Here is a 26,763-nt window from a genome sequence, read left to right as displayed (position 1 = left end):
ATATTAAAAAAAAAAAAGAAGTACGATTCTACTTAAGTATAGAATTGTAAGTGGCACAAGATTCAATGCATGCTTGTAAAACAGGAAAAGAAAAGACTATGGAATGTATTGCTTTTTTATTAAAAGTTGCCAGTCTCTTGTACTGAGAAGAGGGTACGTAGTGAAACATAAATGAGAGTCAAGGATAAACAAGAAATCACCAAAGGATTAGTGCAAACTCATACGCGAATATACTGCTGTCTTCCCAGACATGTGCTTTCCTCATTAATTCTAGTTCTTCTACATCCATTTCATTTCAGTCCCTGACAAGTTTGTTATTGCTTCCTGACTTCATTAAGGAAGACATTCAGTATAGATCTTTAGTCTTGGGCTTTTGATAAGTCAAGATTGTAGGTAGTAGAAGACTACGAACACAGGACAATACAGAAAGATGAAGGAAAGACTTGACATTGAACGAAAAGGAATGAAATATCTTATTGCAAATAATAGTCCACTACTGCATTATAGAACTGAAAGCTACTGAAATTGAATCTTACTGATAGAAATATTGTCTTTCTTTCAATATTGTTCATGGAAAGCAGGTGTGCATGGCTTTCTTTGGTAAGGCACCCAATGCTGTCATTGCCTAATATAAAAATGTTACAATTTCACCAACAGTATTGAGAAGTTCTTATTTTAAAAATCCATCAAATTAGAGGGAAAATAATCTTTGCTGCTGCAATATAAAAGAGCCCCTATTGGTGTAGTACTGATTCATACTATTCTGTTTACAGATAATGTAATTCCAGTTGATGAGACTGCTCAGAAACTAGGTAACAGACGGGATGGAAACATGTGGAAGAATAGAAAAGTCCGAGGTGGCAACCAAAGAGGAGCTATTCGTCCTCACCTTCAGCAGGTTAGTATATAGTTTCCAGTCTTTGTAATCAACCTAGAGTAAAAACTGCCATTTTATGGCTCTCTTAACACACTCCTTTTATTTGTTTCAGTTGCGAGTCTTTTATTGACCTTTCCGATTTTTACACTGTGACTTCTTTACTTTTTAATGTGACAGCTTCTCTTCATCATACGACAATTATACTTTCCCATTTCTGATGGTGCATCAGCAACATTCATGCTTTTCTTGCATTTTTAATCCCAAATTATTGAGTTCGAGTATTTTTTATAGGTGTTTCTATTAGTTCTTTGTTTTGTACAAGATCGAATCTATCTATATTCAGTCAGCCCACTACAGCTGAGTTTAGACCTATTCACGGTTCACAAGTGTCAGTAGTTTACTAGCAAAACATCGTATTACAGAGTTAACTTGTATGAGAACTGATCTCGCCGGCAATGTATGGGTGGGCTTAGTCACTTTTTCTTTCATTTAAAGAGACAGTTATTCAGAAAATATGTTCTGATATCTCATCACTGATTTTAAGAAAGGAATGGCTTGCAACAAATTCAAATTTTCAGGGTGGGTTATAAAGTCATGTCACCCCTTCTTTATTTCATTTTATAAAGACAACAAAAATTAACATTTGTTTTATGTTATAAGGTGTATTCAATTTTATGTGTCCAAAATATCGATATGAGTACCACCATTACCGTAACACAGCTGAATACGATGCCATGTTCGATAAGAGGTTTTGTGGAGAAAATCTTTCATGGTAAATCTCGCAGCAGCCTGCAGTTCGTCTGATGTTCAACTGGTCTGTTGCCTGATTTTCCCCTTAATGTGAACCTGCAAGTCATTTTTGCAAGTCAGGGCTCCTTAAGTCAGGTTGGGGGGAGCCAATCCTCTGGTCTGAAAACAATTCATTAAGACATTCTCTAACACTGATAGCAAAATGCAAATGGATTCCATCTTGTTACAGGATTATGTTATGTTACCTGCTATTCCAGGTTCTGATGGCTGCAGATAGAGCAATTTTTGGAGCATCTGTTTGTATTACTGCCTGTTAACAGGACCATTAAAAAATTGGGTCCAGGAATGCAGTTCTCACTTATGCTGGCCCAGATCATAATATTCGGTGGATTCTTCTCCAATTCCTGTGAGAAATGGGATTGGTCCTTAGCCCAAAACACAATGATGCAATTTTGTGAACTTTGGTAAATTGTGCATTCAATTGTGAACATAACATTAATGCGATAATGTTCTGAGATTTGCCACACAAGTGTTGTGTTGAGCTTTCATATCAGCATCACTCGAGTTTCTTAAAACACAGTGGTCAAAATGGTTTTAAGCCTAAATATTTTGTCATCATATCATATGTTGTCCAGGGTATGCCAAGTTCAAGTTGATTTAACAGGCGACGGCTCCACATGTCGGCACATTGATGCAGGTTTCCCTTCATGCTATAGGCCTTCTGATTTGGGCTCAATCTTTCACCCTCCTTGTTTCATAATTATGTCATTTTATGGGGTAGTGAAACCTCAGACCTTCCTTGAAAGCAACATGATATCTGCTGTCATCATACCAGTATTGAGTTTCGTAATCTATAATCTTCATTTCCGTATTGACGAACTACACAATTAGAAATAGGAAAGGATTTCCACCTATCAATACTTGTTTATTGCACCTATTATGCTACAGGACCGGTTTCGACCCTTTACATAAGGTCATCCTCAGCTGAACCATGCATACATATCTATGTGATGAAGCTATGATTAAGATAGTATTGTCAAAGGAATGCCATACGATAATAAACATTAGGTCACATCCAAATGGGGCATGTCATAACGTGAACTGGCATATATGTCACTATATACAACAATGCATTGTATGTCTAAAATAGTATGTTTAAGATCTTAAAATTAGTTGATAAAACATATCTCACTTAAAACTAACTTATATATACATTTACAAGATGAATACAATATATGGGAGCACTTCATGTACAGGAATGTTCGTGTCTTGCTTGTTGGCTGACTCCTGTGTTCAAGTCTTATTTACACAGTTGTACACTCAGCTGTTGTTCCTGGAGTTTAAATGATATGGTTTGCTTGTAAAATTGTACATGTACATAGAGTAAAACACTTTCCAATTTTAAAAAGGTGCCAGACGTATGGTTAAAATTAAGCTAAAATATGTTCAGCTCTGCTGTGTGTGTTGCCTTGTGTTAAAATCAAATCATGTTGTCCTGTGACGTCCATAAAATTTGAGTGACATTGGGTTCAAAGTAGTGGCTCCTTTCCCATTTGTAGCTGTGCAGTGATGTTATATTTATCTGTGGAAGATAAGATTGAGCTATGAGTGATATGTATGTTGCAGGAATGTCTAAGGGTTGTGTGTGCTATTTCTAATTGTGTAGTTCGTCAATACAGAAATTAAGATTATAGATTATGATACCATAGCCAACCAGGCAAAACGGAACGCATATAGATACCGAAACTTAAAGATCAAACTAATGAATGCGGTTAAGAGCATTGCTTTTTTTGAAGAAATGTCTAAAAAATGACTTAACACCTAAATTCTTGAGAAAATATAATAATAAACACAGGCATACCATACAAACTCGTAATACGCAAAAAAGAACAAACAAAATCTGGCTGAAAGAAGAAATAAAGTTTTTATACCGTAAAAAACATCTCAACAACGAACTATACCGAATACATTTAAAGGCATCTAATGAGTTACCACACAGCTACTGGGATGATTTTCAGTAAATCACGACAGAAAAAATAAAAAACTTAGCCACTAACAAACAGAATACACTTAACAAGAAATTAGAAGCACTTAAACAACCATCCAAACCAAACCCAAAAACCGAAATTCCGAACACGAATTCTCCAACCCTTCCCAACGAAATCACTGAACACAAATTTCACCCACCCATAAAAAAATCTCACAAATACGACTTTCAATGAAATGGAAACTGTTATCTTGAGCAAGGGACCCAAGCACAATTGGGGTAACACATCAACCTTCCAGAACATTACAACCACTATCACTGAAATAGAAAACGCCATACAGAAAATCCCACACGAGCTACGAGATGAAGTCAGATATGATATTAAAAATAGGCTCCCACAATATATCGACAAAATTCAAAGTAACTTCCAAAACAATAACTCAGCCAATAAAACACACATAAACAAACTCAAAGATAAAATAAAACAGAATAATTTACTTATAACGAAAGTCGACAAAGGCAATACCACAGTCATTATCGACAAAGACCAATACATATCGAAAACTAAAGAATGTTTTCAAGATAACACTTTCCTTATCAAACGCAAAGATCCGACTAATAACATACAAAGAAACTTCAAAGCCTTATTAAAAAATACACATTTTCTTTTAACTGAAATAGAATCCTCTAAACTAATAGTAATGAACCCTCAAATACCAACTGCTAAAGCTTATCCCAAAATACACAAAGAACATATACCAATGAGACCTATTATTAACTAAAGAGCAAGCCCAACGTATAAACTCTCGCAATTTATTCAAAGATTCCTCAAAAAGCACTACGTATTCTCAGCTAATAAAACAGTACAGAATTCAATAGATTTTTGTAATAGAACAAAAGTATTAAAGATTGAACCATATCATAATCTTGCATCATTTGATATAATAAACATGTACCCGAACATTCCCACAAAACGAACAATAGAAATCATTGAATCTAATCTAAAAAGTCACAGCACTCTAAGCACTTTAGAAATAGAAGAGTTCATTAAATTACTTCATTTTGCCATTAGTAACAACTACTTTAAATTTCATGATACTATTTATCTGCAACAAGGATTACCGATGGGATCTCCCGCTTCTGGAATACTCGCCGAAATTTACATTGACTATTTAGAGCACACATCAATTAATAAAATAGACAATATCTTTTTTTGGTGTAGATTTGTTGATGACATTTTCGTTATCATCGACAATAGATCCACAAATGAAACTGATATATTAGATAAACTCAACACAATAGACTCCCATATAAAATTTACCATGGAAGCCAAAAACAATCGCAATTTGAACTACTTGGACATAACGATAACTAGACATGAAGACCACCTTTCTTACAGAATATACAGAAAACCCACGCATACCTCAAATACAATTAAAATAGATTCCGTTCACCCCAACACACACAAAAGAGCAGCTTACTATAGCATGATACACAGAGCATTCAATATACTGTTAACAAAAGAAGATCTAAACAAAGAATTACAACTAATTCACGACATAGCTAAAAACAATGGATACAAGAAAGAAATGATCAACAAAATCATTCACAAAATAAAATCCCAACCCAAAACCAAACTAACAAAAGCAGACGAATCCAAGAAAGAGTATGCACTATTCACTTTCAATAATGTACACATATACCCCATAACTAACATTTTTAAAAAACATAACCTAAGAATAGCATTTAGAACTTCACACAACAGTACCAACATCATACAAAACGTCAGAACAGTCAACAGCAACAACAAATACAACTACTCAGGGGTATAGCGTATCAAATGCAATAACTATGAGACAAGCTATGTCGGATGCACCGGTAGAAACTTCCTAACCCGATATAATGAACACATAAACGCGGTAAAACACAATCATTTTTCCTCAATAGGACAACATGTCGCAGACTATAAACACAGTTTCACAAACATTGATAACGATATGCAAATCCTGAACATAAACCCCAAAGGCCCCCTGCTCAACTTAACAGAAGAATTTTACATCACTCTAGATCAGTATACCAATCCAAATTACAACATTAATGAAATCACAGAAAAAACTAACATCATCTTCAATACAGTTATCCCTGCCCTAAAAAACTCTTACCTTAAGATAATCGATAAACAGAATGCGACACGCCACAGGAAAACATCTAACAACACACCCAGCTCCACCCCTACCCCCACAACATCAACTCTCCCTACCCCTCCTTCCCTTCCCCTCACAGCAGCTAGTATGAGCCCAAGAAGAACACGAAGCAGTACACAACAAGCTCGCATATCAAACACATCTCAGCCACACCAACAACAGTAAGTACATATTCAAATTAGCACACACAACCCTTAGACATTCCTCCAACATAAATATCACTCATAGCTCAATCTTATCTTCCACAGATAAATATAACATCACTGCACAGCTACAAATGGGAAAGGAGCCACTATTTTGAACTAAATGTCACTCAAATTTTATGGACGTCATAGGACAACATGATTTGATTTTAACACAAGGCAACACACACAGCAGAGCTGAACATATTTTAGCTTAATTTTAACCATACGTCTGGCACCTTTTTAAAATTGGAAAGTGCTTTACTCTATGTACATGTACAATTTTACAAGCAAACCATATCATTTAAACTCCAGGAACAACAGCTGAGTGTTCAACTGTGTAAATAAGAAGACTTGAACACGGGAGTCAGCCAACAAGCAAGACACGAACGTTCATGTACATGAAGTGCTCACATATATTGTATTCATCTTGTACATGTATATATAAGTTAGTTTTAAGTGAGATATGTTTTATCAACTAATTTTAAGATCTTAAACATACTATTTTAGACATACAATGCATTGTTGTACATAGTGACATATATGCCAGTTCACGTTATGACATGCCCCATTTGGATGTGACCTAATGTTTATTATCGTATGGCATTCCTTTGACAATACTATCTTAATCATAGCTTCATCACATAGATATGTATGCATGGTTCAGCTGAGGATGACCTTATGTAAAGGGTCGAAACCGGTCCTGTAGCATAAAAAGTGCAATAAACAAGTATTGATATATGTATGCATGGTTCAGCTGAGGATGACCTTATGTAAAGGGTCGAAACCGGTCCTGTAGCATAAAAAGTGCAATAAACAAGTATTGATAGGTGGAAATCCTTTCCTATTTCTAATTGAGTATTGAGTTTCTCGTGCATCCACACTGTGGCAACCCAACACTGTTCAACAGAATACAAACTTGTGTTAACTGCTATCACAGACAGATGTTTTGGTTTGAACTGATGCCTACAACTCTTTCCCCCATGTTTCGGATTACTGGACATTATTATTAAACAAGGGGAATAACAGAACTGTTGGCCCACCCTGGTTTTTAAAAGGCTCTTAACCCATTGACCTACCAATTTTTTAGAAAAAATTGTGCCTTTACATACTATTTTTTCCCTGTTATTTTAAGGAAATGCACACAAATATTTAGGCGGATGTTATGCACATATAAACACTTTTTTTGCATTCTACCCTACATTTATAGTTTCGAGAAGTCCTCGTACGAATGCAGCAGTAGAAAAAGCAGGTGTCCACATGCAGAGCAAGCTCTCATTTGAAGTACACTAATGAGGTATCCTTGCGGAGTCCCTGTGCTGCACCACTCTGCATCACCTGGACGGCTCTGATTTCTTTTGAGTTGGGGACATTTTTGATTGGTAGAAGCCAGTATATCGACCCTGAGGCATGAAGTGAATATTATCAGTGTGAAGGGAATTTTGGCAAAGACAGTCATAAGCACGTTGTTACGTGTTATGTTGTTACGTGATCCCAGAACTGTGGGGACTAGAAATTCAATGACCACTTACAATTCTGTTCGATTAACTTCTAACCTTCTCTTTGCCACGGAGTGAATTTCACAAACTGGCTTACATTTGACATCAGTAAGTTTATTGGCATCAAGTTCCAAAATCCAGCCATTACTGACGTTCCTACCTGTTGGGGATTTTTTTACTTTGTGTAAATCTTGAATTATTCATTGGTGCTGGCTTTTTGGAAATAGAATCATATTCACCTTCACCATTATCATTTGAAGATGAATTATTTTCACTTCTCATACTTTCATTATGAATCTCAATATCAATATTCGCAAGCCAGTCAGGCATAACTCTATCCACTCCACTCCGCTGCCATATTTGTTTACAAATAACATGCAGTGAGGTGTGTTTTATTTGTTTTATTCCAGGAGTGAGTTACCATTTATGATAAGAAAATGAATTTCAGGTAGTTTCTGACATCTGTTGGTTACTTTTTAAAACTTACAGAACAAACCTCCCTGGCTCGGAACTGTATATATGTGCCTGTAGGTAGTCCGTGTGCACGGACAGAAGTGTCCTTCAAAATATGTTTGCATCTTTCACTTGTTGGACGAAACATTCCGTCAAAGTATGGCATGAGGTTAATAGAAATAAATAACTAGCTGCTGAACCCCACATTGATGGAACTTTCACTTTAATGTGTGCACGATTACATTTCTTAATATTTCTTAATATTAAAAAAGTCCAAAGAGATTACAAACCATAGAAGTTTGCTGGTATAATCTTTATAACAACTCTTCGCACAGTTAGTTATCGAGTTGGATTTAAACTTCTTGACGGCTACCAATGATAATTCCATGTTTATCACTGTATCAGAAAGAATGTTAGAACAAAAAAAAAAAGGTTTGTAAGTACTATTTTAAATCAATTTGGTCATGAGCAATTTACCTCTAAAACCAACCTTTAAATATATATCGAGTTTAATGCTTTAGTCCTCCTTTAAAGCCACCCTTCTGCTGAAATCTTTTGAGCAACTTATAGGTATCATCCCACTTGCCCTTGTCCTAAACTTAAATACAGTAAAACTCCTATATTGTGTTTTTACAGGGACCTGAATTTTTTAACCTTAAATGGGGTTTTACCTTAAATAGAGGTTTCAGTAGAAAGCACCCCTTTTTCAGTAATCTTTGCCTGTATGAACATAAATTGCATCATCACATATTATTTACACAATGACAACAATAACACGGAGATATCTACCCTACACACTATACAACTTTGTTAAGTTTGTGCTGAAGATTACTCTTGTGTCGAGCTGCCCCTGCTATCTAAGTAAGAGACCTGTATTGCACCATAACTAGCTTTGGCCTTTTTCCAGCGCAGATATCTAGTACATACATCTTCATTGTACACTGTTATGCCTTTTAGCATTCAGTGTGCAAGTCTCTGTGAATTAACTAAGCGCTTCCATAATCCTCTATTTTATACCGGCTCTGTAGCCTCTTTTAGTTCCACCTGATTGCGTTGGTCTTCTTCTATATCTCTTGGTTGGTTAAGAATTTTATTCAATGGTTACTTAGGAAGATGTTCACTATTATTCCTGATATTGATAAGCCAATTGTTAACCCTTCCTTTTGACAACAGATTTTACTGGGCTGAGTGGCTCAGACGGTTGAGGCGCTGGCCTTCTGACCCCAGCTTGGCAGGTTCGATCTTGGCTCAGCCCAGTGGTATTTGAAGATGTTCAAATACGTCAGCCTCGTGTCGGTAGATTTACTGGCACATTAAAGAACCCCTGCGGGACTAAATTCCGGCGCCTTGGCATCTCCGAAAACCATAAAAGTAGTTAGTGGGACGTAAAGCAAGTAACATTATTATTACAACAGATTTTGTCAGTGAATGCAACACTGTTTCGGTTTAAGGTGTTTTTGTAGGATTTTCCATGAAAGTTGGAAAATATACCACATGTGCTCAAAACCACATTAAAATTGGTGTGAAACAGAAATCAGTTTGTTCAAAACTTTTCGCAGATGTTTTCCAAACAGCGGCTAACTTATTACTACAGCATTTTCTAATTCCGATAGCCTGTGAACTCGCATGTACAGTTTCATTCTTAAAAATTGTAGTAGCATCACTCCAGAGGCTTCTGTAGCAAATGTTTCCATTTTCTTACTTCAAACGTTGTCGCCTAACCTAGGGTTACTACTTACTTATTACAAAAACATGTTTCAAGCTCCTTGTAGAGTAATGATAACCTTTTCACAAAAAATTTACATGGACAGCCCTTCTGAAAATTAACCAGATGTGAGAGTATACCACGTAACCTCTGAAATAAGTATGCACACTGCTGTATCTTGAGAGGAAGTACACCTTCTTATTTTATTTCAGAACCTAGTATTAAAATTAAGCAATCTTTTACTACAGCATTTATTTTTAAGGAGTTAACAACTGCTGTCAGTGGACTTATTTGTGCGCTTACTAACAAAAGCATTCTCCCAATGTTTGTTTATGACCAGTCGGAGTTGTGGGTTGTCTGGTATTATTAGCCTTTCAAGTGGTAATGACGGAGTAAATCGTCATACCCGCATAGCTTCCGAAGTGACCATGACGGAATATTCCGCCATCACATTGTAAATGTCTTTCGGCGACGGGTATGACGACTTATTCCGTTGTAGGATCCGAGATCGCTTTCCTTTGTGTGTGTATGTTAGTTTCTAGCTTTGCCTACAGCATCACTCTCCTAAAACCACATGACCGGGTGAAATGCTTTTGTTCCGCACCCAGCTGGCAGCCAACCAGTACCTGCTGCCAGGCTGCTAAGAATGGTAGATAGTGCATTATGGCAGGTGCAAGCAGAGCTTGGAAACGTCTGCGAGAAGAAGAACAGTTTGATTTATTACACTGTGACAATTCGGAGAGTGATGTGTCATCTGATAGTGAGACTAATAATATTGAAATGTCAGGAGATAACGAGTGCAGTGGTGAACAATCAACAAGTATAATTAAAGAACCACCTAATCGATACTTTATTAAAGTATATGGCACCGCTTTATTAAAGTATCGATTAGGTGGTTCTTTAATTATACTTGTTGATTATACTCATCGATACGGTCATGATGTGAACAACTTGCAGTGGAGTAGTGAAAGCGACTCAAGTAAACGTGACGGTAGCACTAACGATGATAGCTCGATGTGTGGGCAAAGGTAGGATTGGAACGGGCAAGATTTACATTTACGTCGTATCGTGGACCAAATGTACCAATTGAAGACTTAAATAATCCACTAGAATATTTTCAATTGTTTATCACTCCTGAATTAGCGGAACTAATAAGTAGGGAAACCAACGGGTATGCTCAACAGTATTTAGAAATCACACCGACTTTGAAACTATAATACCAATATAAATGGTCCGTTATTGGACATTATAAATTTTCCAGCTAACTCATTCTTGGTTGCCAGCGTTTCGCCGTAAGACTGTGGTGGTTCCTTTCCCTTTTTTTAAGGCTGGTAAAGTTGCTGGATGTTTGAAATGCAAGTTTCTTGGCCGTTTGACGAGTAATGTACCTCGTACTGATGGTTCTAGAACCAGTCTTACGGCATTTGATGGGAGAAAACTCCAGAAGTTAGGCCAGAACTGAATCATATATATATTCCATAATTTAACACGTATCAAGCTTATATTGATCCATTTCACAGTTATACGAATGAAACCTATAAAGTTCAACATTCGACATATATAAGAAAAGGCAAATTATGGAAATATAACGCAAGAATCAAGGCCAACACGTTTCAGTGTCACTAAACACACTGACTATATTACTAGACATTCAAGTGTTTTTTAAAACTTCTGTAGTAAATGATAAGCATTCAATTTAATAGACATTTATGTTTTATACAATACATAATCAACATAATATGAAACTTGTAATTTTATGCAAGAAGGAACTGACATTTAATCATTAGGTTTAAAAGCCAACCATACACGGCATATTCAAACATTATCAATATCTGATGTTATACAAGACAAATTGTTATAATATTTTACCACATAACAATGCAAGATCCAAGCAATAAGTATTTTAGACTTTAAAGTACAATGATTAGACTTTAAAGTACATTAGTGTGTTTATGTAAAAATATTTTATAGAGGTCAACACGCATTTATATTTTGCCTAAAATAATATCACTCCAGCAATAAGGTATAAAGATGTAACATGATATTTTATTATAATTATCACGCAAGCTTTATTTATCAAATTTTACTGATAGTCTATTCACGATTGTACATAAGTATAAAAGGGTTTCGATTCAACAGAATAAGCAATACTTAAGATAAGTGCTTAATCAGCCCAAGGGCATGTATATAATAGACAAAGTTTTGTAATTTTAATTTTTAATTTTAACACAACGCTTAGAAATTTGTAAGTTTTTAGATAAGTTTTCACTGAAAAATTATGAAACAATACATCATGAAGGTCTTTCAGAGGTATAAGATAGAAATGCAAATGTGATTCTGATATAGCTGAGGATGACCTATGAAGGGTCGAAACCGGTCCTAGATTGTAATAGTTTACAAGAAAATAAATGTATTGATTAGGTGGAATTTTTCTTTCCTTTTATGAAGATTGGTAAATGTCAATACGGAAAATGAAATTCATAAATCAAGACAGATATTAGTGACCCCAATATTTTAGAAGCTGTTCTCTGAAAGAAGATTTAATCTCCTTTTCAAATTCTTACACTTTGTGTCGATAATGAAGCATACAATGAAGCCACGTGTGGTCCGAAGGAACTTTACACATTGAAACCTATTCTGGACCACTTGAATAGCAGATTCCGAAGTGTGTACACACCTTTAAGCGATGTGTCTGTAGATTAGTCTCTTATGTTGTGTAAGGGACGTGTTTTTTTTTTTTTTTTTTTTTTTTTTGTTTGCTATGGGCTTTACGTCGCACCGATACAGATAGGTCTTATGGCGACGATGGGATAGGAAAGGCCTAGGAGTTGGAAGGAAGCGGCCGTGGCCTTAATTAAGGTACAGCCCCAGCATTTGCCTGGTGTGAAAATGGGAAACCACGGAAAACCATTTTCACATACCGTCTAAGTGCTTAAGATTCGGTATTAAATCATTTGAACTGTGTGAATCTAAGTCTGATTACATGTGGAATTTCTTGGTGTATGTAGGAAAAGACACCCAGTTTGATGACTCTGAAAAATGAACCATATGGAAAAAGTGGCAGTTTTTAACAGGAAGCTTATGATAATGAAGTGGAAGGATAAAAAGGAAGTGTGCCTCACAAGCACTATGCATGATGATACCATGGTGTCGTGTAAGGAGAGGGGAAAAAAAAACCACAAAACGAAAGTTAGCTATTGACTACAACTGTCAGATGGGCGGAGTTGACCTGAGTGATGCGTATCTCGTGAGCTATTGAAGTACTCGTAAGAAACTGAAGTAGTACTACCAGAAGCACTTGTGCCATATGCTGCCTAAATGCCTACTTGTACAAGAAGTCAGGAGGTCGGGATACCCGATTAGGATTTCAGATGAGACTTGTTGAGAACATCATAATGATGTACAACAAACATGAAAGACTTCAGCCAGGCAGACCTTCGAAGACTGCTCCCTCAACAAGAATCAGTGCCCCTCACTATCCCTCATACATTGTTGCTGCAGCACACAAGGAAAACCCTACTCGGCAGTGTGTTGTGTATTACCGAATGGGACAGAGACGAGAATCTAGGTACAAGTGTGAAGATTGCAAAGTAGCCCTGTGTGCCGCACCTTGCTTCCCGCACTACCACACAGTTGTAGACTTCTGAGGGCTACTTTTACGGAAGTGGAAGCAGTGCTTCAAGATTGATGAATACGAATAAAGTATTGTAAAGTAGAGAACAAGTGTTGTGATCGTAATACCTAAGACAATTTCTTTTATCCTGTAAGTAAATATGTTATTTGAACAGGAGTTAGTAATGTAATGCCCTGACTGAGCGTTACTACGGAGGCTTCCTTGGAACTGTAATCGTTTTTGGTAAGTTGATAATGAGTGTGTATTTTTAAAATCTGATAAAATACTTCACTACACAAGGGTACGTTATTGTGGGTTTCCCATTGCTTTCCTCACTGAGCCCTTGCTCTTGACTGTAAATCTTTGTAATAGCTTGGTAGTGAAAGTTTGTTTTTTTAAACCTGATGAAAATACCTGACCAGTTAAAAGTATCTCACCCGTAAGTTCCCGTTGCTTTCTTCAGCGATCATTTTTGACAGCTTGAGACATATTCTGTACTTTTTGAACCTGATAAAAATAATACTATACTACTCAAGAGTATCTCACTCACTATATGTTACTTCCCAGTACCTTATGGAAAATGTGCCACTGTGTTAGCAGCTACTCAAGAGAAATATACCACTTAAAAGGTTAATCGAAATCGACAGCACGTTTGAATGTCGGCAAGAGCTTGCTTGTGCATGTAGCAAGGAATCGACGGAAGATGATCAATCGCATCCACTATAAACGCTGAAGTTGAGTGTATGAATATTCATAACAGAAAAACTAACGCACCCAAATTTGTTTGTAATAACGGATGAATCTGTTAAAGGGTTGTCATTATAACTGGAGGATATTGCACAGATCAGTATAGGAATTTGTGAAGGGAATAACGGGATTGTCATTAACACGGGGTTCTATTCTACTGTACGAAAGCGTCCGCGGTCAAATGCATATGTGAGCACTTTAGTGCTAAGTGACCGTGCTCTTAAATCACTAATGCCTTGAGCGATACTGAGCAAGCTTATGATGTCTTTTTCATAGGTTCATAATGTCCCATGACCATAACTAATAGAAATAAATACAAGTGAATTTTGAAATTTCCTGACACTAAATGCAGGTTTTGCCATAATGTGAATTACATTAAATTGAGTATAAAATTATGTTACTCTTATGGAATAATTTTTTGGACTTGAAATTTCTTCCGTTTACGTTAAATGAAGGTCGTGCAAAATCAGGGGTATACTGTATCAAGTTTCATTAAAATCTCTTCATCCATTTACCCATGATGCTGTAACAGACAACGGACAAAAATTAAACTGAACATAACAGAGGCTTTTGTTTGTCTTGTCCAGTATAAAAAGCAAGTAGCAGGTCGATATTAAAAAATACAGGCAGAAAGACAATTTTTTATACAGGGTGAACCCGAACTCTACCGACAAACTTTCGGAGGTTGTTTAGGGATACCGCCTGAGTACGATATATTGATATGAGGGACCAGTGGTTACTGATGGCTCATTGCAGAGTAATTGCATTTCATTTGATTTGTCGCCCCATTTAGCTTTGTTTCTGTATTGCACTGAAAAAAAAAAAGTTCTTTGTTTTACGTTCGTCCTAATTGCTAGTTCTTGACAGACTCCAGGGTGTCTGAATTTTGTCTTGCATGTATCTGAAACCATCTGGTTTACGGTACATAAATCAGCCTGTATATCTGTATATGAACAGTTTTCATTACAAGAAATATGGCATGTTTTACTGCAACGCGAGCATCATAAAGCTCCAGAACTAGACAGACTAACAAAAGAATTCTTAAAACGATCAATGCTGTACCCATGAGAGAGAAAGAGAAAGTGTGGCATTGAGAAATATGTATTTTTCCAGGCTGGAGGATTTGGACGAGGATTCATCCGTCACCCATTACACATGCAATCACCTCAGCAACAACAACCACCTCCTCAGCAACCGCCTCAGATGCCACCTCAGCAACCACCACCTCACAAGATTCTTATCAATCCACACTTTCGAGGTGCAGTGCAACCTCATCCAGAAGGTAAGATTACCTTTATTATTGGATTGCTTTATTCCTTATATTCTAAGAATGTAGAGAAAATTATGAAACAGGACAAGATGTTTAAAATTAGATCTCTTGTTGTCCCAAGACAAAGATATTATTCATATTGTATGTTTAGTTTATACATGGGATAACAATATTGATATCGGAGTCTCAAGCCTTCAAAGAATTTTGCGTGGAATATAATATTTCATTTATGTCAGCTAATTTTCTTTTAACTATCCCATCTCTTAAAATTTCATTGACTAGATTTGACTCAATTGTTGGACATGCTAATAACCGGTCAGCTGTTGAAGGCACTCTGCGCTTTCTCTTACATAGTATAATTGATTAATTTTGAGTGTGATTCATCCAGTTACTTCAATAAATATTGTGTGTTTGGTGTTAGTTGGAAGTCATGTAGATTAGTGATAATTTTTTAATTATTACCTTAAATAGTTCTGTTGGTGTTTGGTAGATTATGTTCTGTAGATTACGTGCGTTAGATTTGCTTTGTTCCAATTTTGAGTTGTGGGAAATAGGAAATAACATACACATATATATCTTTTGGCATTCAGTCTGCAAACCTCTGTGAATTTACCAACTGCTGTCTCAGTCCTCTATCTGTAATTAGTTCTGTAGCCTTGTTTAGTCCTATACCTCTTCTCTGTAAATTGTTAGAAACTGAGTCTAATGATTATCATGTTGGTCTCCCTCTACTTCTCTTATCTACTCCCTCTACTCCCCTTCATAACAGAGTCCATTATTCTCCTAGGCAATCTATCCTCCTCCATTCGCCTCACATGGCCCCACAACCGAAGGTGGTTTATGCGTACAGCTTCATCGATCTAGTGTATTTCTAACTTATCCTTTATCTCCACATTCCGAGTACCCTCCTGCCAATGTCCCCATCTGTTTGTACCAGCAATCGTTCTCGCTACTTTCATGTCTCTTACTTATAGCGTTTGAATAAGATATCCTGATCCCACCCAGCTTTCACTCCCGTAAGGTAAAGTTGGTCTGAAAACAGACCGATATAAGGATAGTTTAATCCAGGAGCTGATTACTTTCTTACAGAATACTGTAGATCGCAAGTGCAAACTCGCTGCATTAGCTTTCTTTCATCTTGATTCAATCTCACTTATCATACTACCATCCTGGGAGAATACATTGCCCGCCTGGTGGCCCTGATCGTTAAGGCATTGAAGTCTAAACGGTCTGATACCGTGGTTAACCGGTTTGAGTCCCATTGGTTGAAAAAAAATTTCACCATCAGAATGTTGGCCGGCAGGGTAGGAGAGATGATGGTATACAATTTCTAATTTCTAAAATGCGTGCCAAAAGCCTGGATTAAATTCCAAACCTCTCCGCAATGCTCATATAGAGTGAGGGCATATGATACTGTTGATCGTGATTCGTCCATCAGATGGGGATGTTACGCCTTGATCAGACCCCTTGGTGTTATTCGACAAGAGTAGGCAATTATCCGGCACCAGATTTCACCTACTATCATATTTCACGTCATTCATTTCATCTCATTAACTCCTTTAATGAGATTGACGTCAGGAAGGGCATTCGTTCATAAAAACCCGGCACAGCGGATTAATCTCATCTCATACCCGGCCCCGTAGAGAAGAGACAAAGATTGGACGAACAAACATGCTGGGAGAATACACATCCTAAATACGTGAAATTATCTACCTGTTCCACCTTTTTATGCTCCACCTGACATTCAGCTCTCTTAGGTTTCTTACGTAATGTCATTAATTTAGTCTTGGAAAGGCTAATTTTCATGTCATACTCTTGCAACTATTTTCAAGTTCCTGTATATTAGACTGCAGGTTTTCAGCACAATCTGCTAATAAGACCAAGTCGTCAGCACAAGCCAAACTGCTTACTACATTATTTTCACCTAACTTAATCCCTACCTGCCACTTATTACCTTTCACCAGATGATCCATGTAAACTATGAACAACAAAGATGAAAGACTACAGCCTTTTCTAACCCCTCTAAGTACCTTGGACCAAGAACTCATTTTACCATCAATTCTCACAGCAGCCCAATTGTCACCATAAATGCCTTTGATTGATTTTTATAATCTACCCGTAATCCCATAGTCTCCCAGTATGACAAATATCTTTTCCCTCATCCTAACATTTAAAAAGGCTCATTTTCATGAAGGTTATTAAAAAGAAAAAGGAAAACCACTTGTATCATCATTCTCCAACTTTACTGGTTTGTGCGACAGTGAATAAACCAAAATTTCTCAAGCTTCAGCAACTTTCTCCAATTTGTGGCTTGTGACTAGTGGTGGGCAAAATCTAACAGTTTCAGGAAATTATTCATTTCATTCGAGAACTTTTGAGAATTGATAATTTCACTTAAAACCATGTTTTCAAGTACAGCATAATTTTTTAAAACTTGTGCAGTACAGGACTTCAAAGAAACTATACCAGTAACCAAATAACAAGAGAATATAAAGCATCCGGGAGATAGTAGGTTCGAGTCCCACTATCGGCAGCCCTGAAGATGGTTTTCCGTGATTTCCCATTTTCACACCAGGCAAATGCTGTACCTTAATTAAGGCCACGGCCGCTTCCTTCCAACTCCTAGGCCTTTCCGATCCCATCGTCGCCATAAGACCTATCTGTGTCGGTGCGACGTAAAGCCCCTAGCAAAAAAAAAGAGAGAATATAAACATCGGACGTGATTTCACCATTGTATTGAATGCTTTTGTGTTGGCTGTGCATTATTTTTGTATATTAACACATTCACGCCCATCATCTGAGCGGCTATTTAAAGGGCTGGCCCAGCTATTCCAGCTGTTAGTGGCAGAGCAAACAACAACGAATTCTTTTCACAATAAGTTCTAAACGGAACAAGATATGGAAACAAAATTTTCCACATACCTTAATGAAGTCCTCTAGTATCTCTTTAGGGTGTGGTAGGTAATGTCACACTTTCCTGGGTAAATGGGAACACTAAACATTCCAAAAAATAGCGTGTTTCACTAATAATTTTATTTTTGAAGCACACTTTGCACCTTCTTCAGGGGAACTGGTCTATATTTGATGGTGGAAACTTTAAGAGAATATACTCTTTTCTCTTCGCATCTAACCTAAATGATGGATCCTTGGCCGGTGCCCTTTCTGGCGGCAAAATTGCAGGACGTTGACTTGGAGATAATGACGTAGATGGAGCTGAGATTTCGGAGAGAGGTGACTGTACTTGTACGTCAGGTTCACTTTTTACCCCGTTTGAGAATTGCCTGGTGTTCCTTTAGATCTTTTGGTACACCCCTATTCGACCGTATTGTTCCATATACGGCAGTGTTCTGTTCCCGTAATTGTTTCGCGAGTCAAACGCTATTTGTAATAATTGTCCATATAGACTGTATAGCCCTGGCCAAGATAATTTTCAAGCAGCTGAAAAACTGTGCTTTGTAAATTTGCATCACTTGCATCATTTATATTGTCCCTACACGCCATGGTTATACTTCAGAACGCGACTATACACATGCTTGTGCAATCACAAACCAACTACGCAGCTAGTTGTGCGAGCGCTAGGCTACCTTCAGAAACAAAACAAAGAAAGTTCATTGGGAGGGAAAATCGTCGTGGCCATATGGTTTTCGGTGAGTAGAAACATTCATAAGGGTATTACTTTCATCTCTATTGCACATATTTGTGACCAAAATAGATCCCAGCTGCGTAGGAACGGCTCGAGTTCAAGGTTGCGCTTATCCGGGCTAACTCGGATACGGTCCACAGCATGCTGATGCGCTATAGGCAATAACTCGGATACGGGCGTAAATGTGTTAAGAGAACTAAATTGGACAACAGGTAGCAACTGTAGAGGCAGCCCTACTGCTGGGAGTGGTGACCCTGCCCAAATAAGTCCCAGAGCACAATGGCTTAGTGTGTAGTAGATCCCACCTCAGGCTTACTAGTGAAGACCTCAACGGCATCGAATGCGGCAAAGATGAACTGATATGGTGGAGGTGGTGGAAGATGCAACTCAGTTGTCAGGTGTTAAATATGAGTACAACATGTTGGAATCCTGTGAAATGTTAGGCATAACAGTTCAGTGGAAGAGATGTGACTAATTGCTTTCAAAAGTAAAAAGAATTGTAATAACCAAACAAAGACTACCCTCTTTGAATGATCATTCTATAAATGACTGTGATAAATCCAATTATCACAAGCAGAAGCATAAAAAATAAAAATAAAAACCTCCCAGAGAAGAGTATAAATGAAAATGGGAACATTTAATATCAGTACTCTTGCTGCAAATACCAGAGAAATAGTTGATCTTATGGAAAGAAAAAAAAAAAAAAAAAAAAGAATTTAGAAATCCTTGGTGTAACCTAATGGCTAGCAAGATCCCATGTGAACCGATGCTCTGTGAATCACAATACTGTCATGCCCCAACAAGATTTGATTCCGTAAAGGCTGATTTACAAATACAGTTTGTCATAGGTGGCTCGCATATGCACGTTTGCTGATCCATGGTATCTTTAGCTACTAGTAAATACCATTTTTACTGAGCTCGATAGCTGCAGTAGCTTAAATGCAGCCAGTATCCAGTATTCAGGAGATAGTGGGTTCGAACCCCACTGCCAGCAGCCCTGAAGATGATTTTACGTGGTTTCCTATTTTCACACTAGGCAAATGCTGGGGCTGTACGTACCTTAATTAAGGCCACGGCCGCTTCCTTCAAACTCCTAGCCCCTTCCTGTTCCATCGTCGCCTTAAGACCTATCTGTGTCGATGTGATGTAAAGCAACTTGTAAAAAAATTTTTTTTTGTCTGAACACTTGTGTGATGAGGACATTCAGACTATCTTGTTAGGAAGTGACAGCGATACTTCTCCTAGTGAAGATGAAAACAGTTCATGCAACATAGATATTAGGCCTACAGGTGTTCTCTCTCCTCAAACTACTGCTACTACTACGGAGCGTTCCAACCTTAAATTGCAGTATAGCGTAGATGAAGCGCGCTATTGCGAAATCGACTCGTGAAGATCACGCTCGATTGTGACTCAAACACAGTTCCACATTTTTCATTTATAATTTTAAGTTCATTCATTCATAAATTGATATTTGTAGGATGGTAAAATAAATACAACATACCTTAATCACTGTCGTTGCTCTCAGACATTGGACGTACACCTTCTATCATTTCTGCAAGGCCTGATGTTCCCGTTTTGGATGAACCGGGTTCGGGAGATGGACTTGAGGATGATGCGGACGATGAAGAAAGTCTTATTAAAAACTGTTCATCGTCGACATCGTCCTATAATTCGTCTGCTTTCCTAAAATTTCTTTCATTTTTCTTTACTTTGTTTATGTAATTTGCCCAATTATCCACTGTAATGTTCTTATACACAGCGATTATTACATTTTCCATATCATTTTTCTTGAATGATACATTATGATACCGGATGTAGTTTTTCACCTAGGGCCACACCATCTCAATAGGGTTTAACTCGCAGTGATAAGGCGGGAGACGTAGAATCTGCCAACCTGCTGCTTTTGCCATTTCATCTATTCTCTGCTTATCATACAGGGCCCTATGCTGAGAAGCGATGTGCAACAATTCTTGCTTGAGCATCACGTCCTCAAAAGATATTTGTTTTTTACGTAACCACTGTACGATGTTATCTTTTCGCCAAGAAGCCACCGGCAAAGATTCCAAATTACGGGAATGGTAAGCGGCATTTTCCAGCACGATCACGACACCTTCGGGAGTGTTCAGCAACAGTTGTTCCGAAAACCACTTCTCATAAATTTGACCAGGCATTTCCTCGTGGGCGTCCGCCGTGTTTTTATGGCATAAAAATCTTAGTTCTGCATTTGGAACAAAACCATGTTCATTACCCGCGTGGACTACGGCGAATCACGGTCCTCGGCTTTTCAGTGGCCTAAGTCCCAAACTCACCCCTTAAATGGCGCCCTGCCATGCACTTTTCACTGTCGTATACTTCCATTCTTTTGTCACTGCCCAATATTTACCCACGATTCATCTGTGTAAATTATAGCTTTATTTTGTGCCCTCAAACATTTTATCTCCCTGAGATATCTGTGCCTCTAATTAATGATTTCATCGGTTTCAATGAAAGCTGCTTTATTACCCGACTTAAATAACGGAAGCTTATATCATGTAAGAAGCGATACAACGTAGTTTTGGAAAATCGTGGCAAGGAATCTTCTCTATTTACCTGACTCAAAATCACGTTCCATGTCTGTGGTATGTTAGCAAATAAAAGAGAGTGAACCACCCGACGCACTTCACTTTGCACAATTTCATCATATTTAATTTTCCCTGCATTTTTCTGCCATCCTTCTCTCTTTTGCTTTTTTTTTTGGTGGGAGTTCGCAAAGGACCATGTGTGTGTTCCTTCCTTATAGCATAGATTGTTCTTTCGGAACAACCTGTAGCTTTAGCTGTTTCACTGACTGCACTGCTCACATTCATAGTCTTTAAAAAATAATCCAGGACACTCATTATAATATTGCATTCTTTTCCCCTGAGTTTACGTACAGAACATTTCTTTTTAATTTGACAAGCCATTGTACATCCTTCTGTACTTTTTCTTTGAACTAAGAACCACGAGCACGAACTCACAACTACACAGACTGCACAAACACAATAAACACAATCCACTTGTCCTCAAGAACTATACATTTATCACTGATCTTTATTTAATCAATCTTATAATACTGATTAAATGAACACCACTGCACACGACTGTCTGTATATTTAAATGCTCACTGTTTGGGAGATCCCTACTGGCCAGCCAGCCAGCCGAGTTATTCACGAAATGTAAACAAACAAGACGTTCTCCCTGTCATAAATTAACAGATAAGCGAGATAAGGACTTGAGGTATGATTTAAAAATAACTTCCGTATCCGAAGACCGTTTGCTTCGCTTTAACCATGCCATGTGAAGTCAATAGCAAAGACGGTGGCCAGCGACCAACTTTTTTGTGTACACATTTCTGCCTTTGTTCTTTGAACTATGGAAAGTTCCTTTTTAATTTGACGATCCATTGTACATCCTTCTGCACTTTTTCTTCGAAGTTCGAACTGCAACTGTCTGGAAATGTTAAAAGTGCATATTTAGGAGATCACTACTGGTACTTCAGCCAGCCAGACAGCCAGCCGAGTCACGCGCAAAACCAAAATTCAAGGAGACATTCTTCCTGTTACAAATTAAGAACTAAGCAAGATAAGAACTTCGGGATAGTTTTAAAAATAACTTCCATATCTGAAGTCCATTTGCTTCACTTTGACCCCCCATGCAAATTCAATAGGAAGGACGCTGGCCAGCGACTGACTTTTTTGTTGCATAAAAATCCCTGAACATGACTGAAAATAAACGCATACACTGCATTTTGTTATCATTTACATTTAAAAATAAACTTATCTACATTGAGCTGAAATGTTTCTTTACCAGCAGTGAAAAAATTAGGAAAATAATGAATATAAAATAGGAGTTACAACATGATAAGTTCTATGCAATGAATTTTTGCATTTGGCATTACCATTTACACACTAAATTATTTTTTTTCCTTTTTTTGTTAACGGCATCAAATGCGCTGTGAAATTCTGTACGTAACACGATATTCATCCATTTTAACCGATAACATTCTGATTTACGGATATTTGGCAAACCTGGTGCATTAGAGTAGGACAGCGCTACCCACAGTCGTTCATGACAACAACTTGCAGACGGAAAATGAGGCAGCATGTCCTGTCACTCTTAGAGATACTTCAGTTACAATTCAAAAAGTATTGGATAGATATTGGGAGCAAGAAATATTAGTGGATAGGGTAAATTAACCACTCCTCTGAACATTCTGTTCAACATTCAAGGGAAAGAATTGTAAATTGAAAAGTTTCACAAATCATCTTTGCAACATAAGTAGGTTTTGAGATAGGCCTCAATATTTTTATAGATATTAAAGAACAAAACCAGATTTGAGCAAGAATACTAAGGAGAAATTGTATTCAAAATAGTCTCCTTAGTTTGCTATAACTTGGATTTATACCTCTCATCTCTGACTCTGAGTCCATTTAAGTTTTCTTCACATTACTGTTAAGAAATAGATCTAATGAATATCTCCTTCATCTGATTAACACCTATTTAACAGCAGGCTTTCATAGGTATCAATCCAATATAAGTTACTGTGAAAGAAAATTGATTTTGTTCTATAATTGACTTATTTTGACACAAGTTACTTTTAGTGCTTGCAGGTGTATTCAGTGAGATTATTTTTTAAACTACTGATCATTGTATTTCAGCGAGGCTAATATGGGACACAGATCCAGGCGGTCAAGGCGATGGCTTGCTACCATTTCCTCCTCCAAGGACTTTTCCAGATAACTCATATGTGTCTGCACCTCAAGTTAACTATGATCAATCATTCCAACACCATGAACCTGTGCATGGAGGTTATGGGATGATGCCAATGCAGCCACAAACACAGCCACAGCCATATTACCAAGAACCATATTCAGTATGTAATATTTGTTTTACCATGTTCTCTGCATTCTTGTGTGTATGGTTGTATTCTTACTGTTAAAGGTTCACAAACTCACACGAAAAGGCTATACTAAATTTTTCATTATTTCATTTTGGTTAAATACTGATTTGTGTGATGCTAATCCTGTAGTATGTTCCACCAAGTGACTTCAATATCTCAGACTCGAGAGAAAAATGGCATGATCATAAGGGAAGAGTGTTTTTCACTTGGTTATGTTTATATTATGTATAGAGGATAACAAATATTATTTTGGCTATGCAGTTTTTGTATTAGGCATCTGACGATCGCTAACCAGTGACAGCAAGTGGAACTACTTGCCGTAAACAGAGTGACGTAATTTATTAGCTCAGTGTGAGTGGGACAGTCACAACACTATTCTGCCAGCGTTGAGAGAACCGAAACTGATGTAAACAAAGAACGTCATGTATCCATCCGCAATCTTCACATTGATTGGAGAATGACCAGCCTACTTCCGAGCACATGGCAAGAGCCACATGGGGCTATCTAGGAACTGTCATTACCTCGCCTGATTGCTGTGATTATATCAGACTGGTACTAGATGGGACTGATGTCAACATGTAGGTGAAATGCAATGATGATATTATGGATATGAAGCAAATTAAAGTAGAAGTCTGCTATAACGAGTACGGCATATAGCGAGAACTCCATTGTAACAACAGCTTTTTTTGTCCCTTGGAAATTCCTATATTAAATTGTGTATTATCCTTCGGTTACAGCGAGAACTCTATCACTGATGCATCCATTATTACAAGCAATTAAGCGTGCATAATTTTTTCCATTATCAATATTTATGCACTCCAGCGATTATATTGAATGTGATCGATCGTCCTCGGTATAGATTTTTTGCTATGTGCGCTAGTGAACACTCTCGTTGACACTCGAACTCAAATTAATTATTTTACCAAGTTGGTTAATCCTCAAACTCGAAGGCGATATTAGAGTTAATTAGTTAATTAGTAATACTCATTCGGGACAAATACTTCAGGTTCCCTATGGTAATCAACATCTATATCATCGTGTTCTGTAAGTACAATTCGAAATGAAAGAGAAAATGTTTCCGTTATAAATGCTTAAATAACGTGGCCGATAGCAGTAGTTAACTCGTTAGAAATAAAGGCTGATGTAAACGATCGCTTAATTTTAAAACTAGGCACTGAAATTAAGCAAGTATGTGATACACCTCAAAATACGGTACAGAATGGATGACTGATTTTGGAGGTTAGTTTATTCAGTAAAACCTCATTAGACGTTTCTACAGGGGACAAGGAAATGAAATGGCATATGGCTTTTAGTGCCGGGAGTGCCCTAGGACATGTTTGGCTCGCCAAGTGCAGGTCTTTTGATTTGACTCCCGTAGGCAACCTGCGCATCATGATGAGGATGAAATTATGATGAAGACACATACACCCAGTCTCCATGCCAGCGAAATTAACCAATGATGGTTAAAATTCCTGACCCTGCCGGGAATCAAATCCGGGACCCCTGTGACCAAAGGCCAGCACGCTAACCATTTAGCCATGGAGCCGGACGGGACATTAAAAGATAATGTGTTAAGCAAGAAAAAGTATTATTGATTACACGAATAAAAACTATCCAACACAAATATATAAACACTTGTATGTTGTTTTTTTCTCTCCGACATGCATGCATTTTACGTCGTGTATGCACAGGTTACAATGAAAGATACAGGCTATCTACCATTTCTAAAGATGGGTTGAGAGTATTAACTTAAAAAAGACAAGAGAACAAATATGAAAAACTTTTCCAGTGGTGCATCATCATCATCATCATCATCATCATCATCATCATCTTCATTTCCCAACTCCAATTTCCTGGGTGTGGTGTACAAGCACTCGCCATCTCCTTCTGTCTTTATAGATCTTCTGTTCCAGTACATCCTCCCATTTGTGACCTCTTTCCGCCACATCTGATCTTACAGTCTCTATCCAGCATTTTCTTAGACTTCCCTGTGGTCTTCTTCTTATGAGATTAAGGTCAGAATATTTTCTGGCAGGTCTTTCCCTGTTCACTCTGATTAAATGCTCATACCACTGAAGTCTGAGTTTCTTTATGACATTGGTAATAGGCACCTCGATACCAGCTACTTTCCTATTCAGTTCATTCACTGGTGCTTGTTAAAAAAAAAAAAAAAAAAAAAAAAAAAAAGTGTATTAAAGGTGTATAACCTGGTCTGGAAAGCCAAGAATAACGGCCAAGAGGATTCGTCGTGCTGACCACATGACACTTTGTAATCTGCAGGCCTTTGGGCTGAGCAGCGGTCGCTTGGTAGGCCAAGGCCCTTCAAGGGCTGTAGTGCCATGGGGTTGGTTTTTTTAAAGGTGTATAAAATACCTGACAACAAATACAAAAAACGTTTGCAATGGGTCCCCATAAAAGTATCAGCGCATTATTGTAGATCACACACTTTCTAAAACAAATGTCAACTGAAGCCTTATATTTCGAACCAGTGGGTTAAACAGTGTTTTCTGGTCACATTCTTCGACCCTGTATTTGGAGGTCAAACTCGGCCATGTGCGAGAGAAATGACTTTGACTGTCATCAACTCAACTCGAAACTCGACGGTGGGAGTTTCAACATACGCGCCACAGTTGAAAGATTTTGTCTTCATTAGTAAGCGATTTCACAACTTTTTCAGCATCTGTAATGGGGCTACCACAAGACAAATATGTGCCATGCTAGTTAACTTTACACAATTATTTTCCTAATCCTTACATAGTCTATCCACGTGACAAATATTCGCTATCTTCACTGTGTCACTTAACACAGAATACATTTCTAACTTCAGAATGGAATGCAAAATACAAACACAAACAGGCTTACTGGATTATTCAGCAATATCAATGAAAACTGGAAAGCAAAACTGAACTTTCCTG

General features: G+C 37.5%; 1 protein-coding gene across 1 annotated transcript in view; it reads left to right on the top strand.

The window, feature by feature from the left end:
* LOC136876001 (uncharacterized) overlaps positions 1-26,763 on the top strand; it is a 262,339-nt gene that overhangs the window by 64,306 nt on the left and 171,270 nt on the right. Inside the window, exons 6-8 of the mRNA XM_068228298.1 lie at positions 774-898; positions 15,131-15,299; positions 23,607-23,821. Coding sequence (XP_068084399.1) covers positions 774-898; positions 15,131-15,299; positions 23,607-23,821 — 509 coding nt within the window. The remainder of the gene's footprint in view (positions 1-773; positions 899-15,130; positions 15,300-23,606; positions 23,822-26,763) is intronic.

Source organism: Anabrus simplex, chromosome 6, assembly GCF_040414725.1.
Source record: "Anabrus simplex isolate iqAnaSimp1 chromosome 6, ASM4041472v1, whole genome shotgun sequence".
Lineage (NCBI taxonomy): Eukaryota > Metazoa > Arthropoda > Insecta > Orthoptera > Tettigoniidae > Anabrus > Anabrus simplex.
The sequence above is the reverse complement of the archived record's forward strand: the minus strand, read 5'-3'. Positions and strand labels throughout refer to the sequence as shown.